General features: G+C 29.4%; 1 protein-coding gene across 1 annotated transcript; it reads left to right on the top strand.

The window, feature by feature from the left end:
• The first annotated feature begins 277 nt into the window (after positions 1-277).
• On the top strand, positions 278-1700 carry LOC120072586. The gene has a single exon (XM_039024982.1). The coding sequence runs from the start codon at positions 288-290 to the stop codon at positions 1341-1343; it is 1056 nt and encodes a 351-aa protein (XP_038880910.1). The 5' UTR covers positions 278-287; the 3' UTR covers positions 1344-1700.
• The last annotated feature ends 4383 nt before the right edge of the window (positions 1701-6083 follow it).

Raw genomic sequence — 6083 nt, forward strand, 5'->3', positions numbered from 1 at the left:
AAAACAATTTTTTATAAGAGATCTCAAAAGTCATTTCACTTCAATGATTTTGACTGCTCACTATTTTGGCATATAAATTGTTAATATTGTACTTCACATTTATCTTTCTCAATTTATGTTACATGTAATTTATCCTCAAACAAATTTCGTCTAACAGCATAGTACAATATATACTTTTTTTAAATTTCACACACTAAAATAGAGATTTTTAAAGTTTAGGAACCAAAATAGAACAAGACTAAAAGTTAAGGACCGGATTTAAACCTAAATTATAATTACACAAAAATATGACTGTAATTACAAAACAACCATTTAAAATTAAAGAGGCCTTTCTTCACCTAATTTGCGCCACGGAGCACACCGAAGAAGACAGAGAAAAGAATCGCCATTACTCATTATTCATTCAATTCAAGAATTCTTCTTTTTTGCATCTTTCAATTTTTTGTTTTTCTCTCTTTCGATTTCGATTTCTTTGTATGATGCCGCAGGGTGATTTACAGGCCTTCTTCACCGGTGATGTTGCCGGCGACGACCGGAAAGCCGCCGACGACGATGGAGAGCGGCTGCCATTGGAGGAGGGGAAAGAGGAGCCAGATCGGGCGGAAGTTCCTCCTGACTTTCCTCCGGAGTCTTTCTGGCTTTCTAAGGATGCAGAGTTCGACTGGTTCGATCGGAACGCTTTCTTTGAGCGGAAAGAATCTACTAAGGCTAGTTCTAATTCCACGAATTTGAATCCTAATTTGCCTCCGCAACATAATTCGAATTCGCAGCGGTTTTCGTTGAATTTGAAGTCGAAGGCGTCGATTATCGGATTGCCGAAGCCTCAGAACGCTGCTTATGTCGAAGCGAAGAATCGACGCAATTGCAAGTCTGGAAACATTCGGTTGTTTCCGAAACGGTCAGGATCCGGTGGAAAATCGGTTTCGTCAATGATCGAACCTTCTTCTCCCAAGGTATCATGTATGGGGAAAGTGAGATCGAAGAAGGACCGAAATCGGCTGAAGAATAACAATAATCACCATCACTCGTCAGAAACAGAACTAGCACCAACCGCAAAAGAGAAATCAGTTGAAAAACAGAAGAAAGGATTCTTCGCGAGTTTCCGCGCTATAATTTTTCGGAGCGGTGGAAGAAGGCAACCAGTCGTCGAACCGACTGTCTCGTCGTCACTCACAAACTCGCCTCCAGAACAGAACATCAGAGCGCCTCCAACGCCGCCGCCGCCGACGGCGGTGTCTCTTCCAAGCAAGATCGACAAAACAGAACCGCCTGCCTTGGGCGGTATGCAACGATTCGCATCGGGAAGAAAGTCCAGTTCGTGGAGCGGTATAGAGGTGGCTTAGGCGTAGCATTGACTCTTCCGCCATGCGAGGGATCATCGTGCACGCCGGCGGGGCCCGCCGGAAGATTTTGGAATTGGCAGCCTTGATTTGGATGTTTGCTCGGTAGGGCCGAATCCGATTGCATTTGTCGTTGGATGAACATGCGGTTTGAACTTTGAACAACGATTCATCAAGAAATTTTCTACTCCATTGTGGTTTGGAAGGTAAAACATCGATATCATAGTCCTTTTTTCAAATTTTTTAAAAATAGTTTTGGTAGTACTTGAAATCTTTTTGTTTGAATTAGAGGATGAAGATTTGTTGTAGATAAGAGCTTTTGGGAATGAGTAGTTTGCATTTGCATTGTATATTCGTTCATGATCATGATGTGACGTTTTTTAATAATCACATATATACGTATTTTACATATTTTGGTTTACCTTTTATTGACCAAACCTCATAAATTAATTGTAGGTTGTTAGGAAATAAACTTGTATGACATCAAATTCAAAGATTCTCACTTCTCTTTGTAAATATATTTATTTACAAAGGAACAAGAAAAATTTAAATCTATAGGTTTGAAATTTAGAAAATTTTTATCCATAAAAAAATGTCAAACTATTTATAAAAGTAGTAAAAAAAAAAAACACGGATAGATATCCATAGATTTCTAAACAAGTTTTTATCACGAATAGGTATTGATAAACTTTTATCAACTTTTATCAAAGATGATTTTGCTATTTTGTGTGAATAGTTTTTCTTATTTTTTTATTTTTGAGAATTTTCCATGAGTTTATATAAGATACCAATGTTAATTTTGATGTATAGAGTTTAAATTTAACAATTACGGAGAGTATTCAAATCATCTTAGACGTTATAATGCCTTATTTAAAAAATTATGATATGATTGATATGTTAGTTCTGATATTAAACTTAGGGATGTATGCCTTGCAATTTCTGTAAACTACAATGTAAAATTATAGGGTGGAAAAAAAAAGGATGAAAATTGACATTCTTTTTCCGAAATAAATTTAAGGAGTAAAGGAAGATAATTTAATCCTTAAAATAGAGGAAATAGAGCACATAATTGTGCATATTATAAACATACGAAATAAATCAAAATTTACCTATAAACCAATGAAGTTGGCATAAAAAATTATTCCAAGCTTTCGATTTCATTATATCTACCTTAGATTTAGCTAAGTATTGCAATTAAACCTTAAATTTCTTTTTTTAAAAAAAAAAAAAATTGTAATTTTCACTCACATATGTTTGTTTTTAAAATTATAGAACATATGTATTTCAAATAAAAATGACATTAGAACTAAATTTGTGGTAAAATTTGCGAGTTCTTGGGAAGTTATTGAATGCTTAATTTGTATATTAATGAAACTTAAATTTATGCCAAGCTTGAAATTGTTAAAATTAATGAGTTTGAAAGAAAACTTTGCATTACTTTTTTTTTTCTGTAAAATTCGTGGCAATTGAATAGGGATAGACAAATATAACATTTAACCGAGTTTAGAGTCTAATTTGATTAAATAAAAAATTTTAGGTAAAAATTAATACTTGTTAGACAAGTTAAGTATGAGAAAGTTGATTTTTTTCCTATACAAATATGTGTAGCGATTCAGATAAGTATAAAAGAGATATGATAGGAAAAGATTTCTAAGTCAACAGGTGACCATGTGTATATGCTTTTTGGACTTTCACTTTTTAAAAATGAAAAAAAGAAATATTAATGGAGTGGGAAATTGGTTCAACAATAAAACCATATATTAATCCTCAATATTATATATATTAATGGGACACAATCATAAGGGAGAATTGCTTAACATGTATTAAATTGTAGGAGCCTATTGGCTTTCTCAGGAAAAATTGGGAATTAGTGAATGAAGTTCAAATTTTAAAATGAAAAATTGTTCCAAAACAAAATATTTTTGGTGGATTTCAATTATGGTTTTAGACTTTAATAGCAAGAAAAAAGATTGAATTGTTTCATTTTTTTTAAATTCAAAACGAAAAAAGAAATATATTGGAGAAATTATTCTAAAATACATATTTTTCATTACATAAAGGATGAACATTGGTGTGATGATTAATGGGTAAAAATTAAAATAAGTATGCTATATTATTTACAATTATTAAAAAAATAAAGTTGAGTAAAAAAAAACATTTTTACGCATCATCATCTACAATTTAATGTGAATGATGTCACTACTTTCCAATTTTTAGATATTACTTGTCTCATCAATATTTTAATATAAATAAAACTCTAGAATGATATTTTTTTTAAGGTGTATTTGATCAAAAAGTTTGGAAAGTAGAAATTATGAACTCATACTTTATTTGGTCTAAGGAGTTGGTGGGTTTCACTATTGAAAAACATATATTTTATATCTTATCAACTTCTTACACCATAGACTCTTAAGTTGATGGCTTCCTATATTTCATAACTCCTTATTCTTCATTAGTAATACTTTTTTAAAGATAAATTTCAAAATTTAAATGTAACGACACAACGTTTTAAATTAAAGAGGCATAATTAAAATCTACGAAAAAGAAGCATTATCTTATAATTCAATCTAAATTCCTAGTTATAAAAAAGATGGGCAAACGGGTTAAAAAAGAATGGGAATGGACGCCTTTGAATTTTTAGAAAAGGTTGATTAATTGATTTAATTAAGTTGCCGGCGGCTGAAGTCTTTGCTTCTGTTTTCCATTTCTGGCGGCGGAGGCGGCTCACCACTTTATACTTCCAATACCTCGCTTAGTTGCCTCTATTTCACGAACATGAACGGTTTAATAGGTAAAAATTATCAATTCAATATTTGATCTACAAGAAATATTGTGATAAAATAAAGTGTGATCTAGTTAAATTACGAGTTTTAATTCTACGTTTTGAATTTAATTTTAGTTTGATCTCTCAAAATTTAAAATTTATATAATAAAAAAAATTAAAATCATATAAAATAACATAAAACTTTGAGGTAGGTTTCAGTTATGTTATACTATAGACTTTCAAATTTTTCATTTTATTTTATTTTTCAGTAATATGATAGAAAAAAATGAACGTGACAAAATCGATGAGTAAATGTTGAGTCATACGCAATATCATTAATTTATAGCATCACTAATGTTCAAATTAAATTTTGAATGATGTTAAACTAGAAACAATATACAAAGAATTGAAACTAAATTTATAATTCTAACTAAAAATTTAATGAGAGAGTGGATAAAGAATTTGAATTAATCTAAATATAATTCAAGTAATTAAAGTCAGATCAAAAAGTGAAAAATAAAATCGTGAGAAAAAGGGATTGGGTTTGTTAAGGCATGTGTTAATAATCCTTCATTATTGAAAATCAAGGTGTGCGCAATTTTGTCATGATAATTGATTTTTCCTTGCATTGGTGGGGTTTGCTTTGGATTGTTTTTCTTTCTTTTAAGTCTCAACATTTCTCATAAGATTGTGCAAATATTGACTTTAATAACTATCATTCTCATTACTCCAAATATTTACATCATTTAGGGCGTCTATGCTAAAAACACTTTCTAATATAAATAAAGTGAAGACATTTTAAGGTATGAACTAAATAAATACCGAACATTTTTTTTATAATTATATTTTTGTTAATCACTTTTTCTCTCAAAGTTTTACGAAAGTGATAATTTAGTTTGTAATGATTTGATTCTTATATTTTTAAATTTGTAACAATTTTATTCTCTGAACTTCAACAAATATCTAATTTAGTACTTACACTTTACAAATTGTAATGATCTAATCTCTATCGTGATAAATATTAATAAGAGTTGATGAATTTTCTTATCCGTGTAGATTAATTAATTGATTAGAGTTAAATTTAGCAATATATTATAAAAACCAAGTCTTACATATTATAAAAACCTTAGTTGGTATGTCAATATAAATCAACATTATGTGAGATTTGGTGTGTATTGAGCGATACGGAGTATTTTCCCCTGTTTTTGGCAATGTAACTAATACTATTAGCTTTTATTTATTTATTTATTTATTTATTTTTTATTTTTATCTATATATGGGGTGGGATGAACGGATCTCAAACCTCTGTTTATTGTACAAGTTTATGTCAGTTGAATTATACTTATATCTATTACATTGAACTATAAAAACTTAGGTCTCGTTTGGTAACTATTTGGTTTTTTTTTTATTATTTTTTTAAAAATTAAGTCTTTCATCTACATTTCTTACAATAATTTACATTTTTTCTTTAAGTACAATGATTGAATTCTTAGCCAAATTTTAAAAATAATTTTTTTTTTGAAAGCTAATTTTTTTAGTTCTCAAAATTTGGTTTAGTTTTTAAACCATTAGTGAAAAGTAGATAACAAAGAAAGAAATTTGGGGTAGAAATAGTGTCCATAAGATTAATTTTTAAAAACAAAAACAAAAAACAAAGTAATTGCTAAACAAGACCTTAATAAATGAATATGATGATTTTGTAAATTCAAGTATAGGTTAGTAAATAAAACCTCAATAACCATTTCAATAATTGATTATTTACTTTCCCATAATGGTTGAACTACAAAAAGTGGTGGCTTTTGATTTTCATTTTTTTTAAAAAAAAAAAAAAAATTTAAAAAAGATTGTGCAAAGTTGACTTCATTGCAATCATTTTTATCTTAGAAAAACTAAATTCATGTCGTTTAGATAGTTGGTATCTTTCTAGATACTTTACTATGTATTTGTTGGACATTTAGGGTACTGTGTTGATTATTATA

The sequence above is a fragment of the Benincasa hispida genome, chromosome 3, assembly GCF_009727055.1.
Source record: "Benincasa hispida cultivar B227 chromosome 3, ASM972705v1, whole genome shotgun sequence".
NCBI classification, from domain to species: domain Eukaryota; kingdom Viridiplantae; phylum Streptophyta; class Magnoliopsida; order Cucurbitales; family Cucurbitaceae; genus Benincasa; species Benincasa hispida.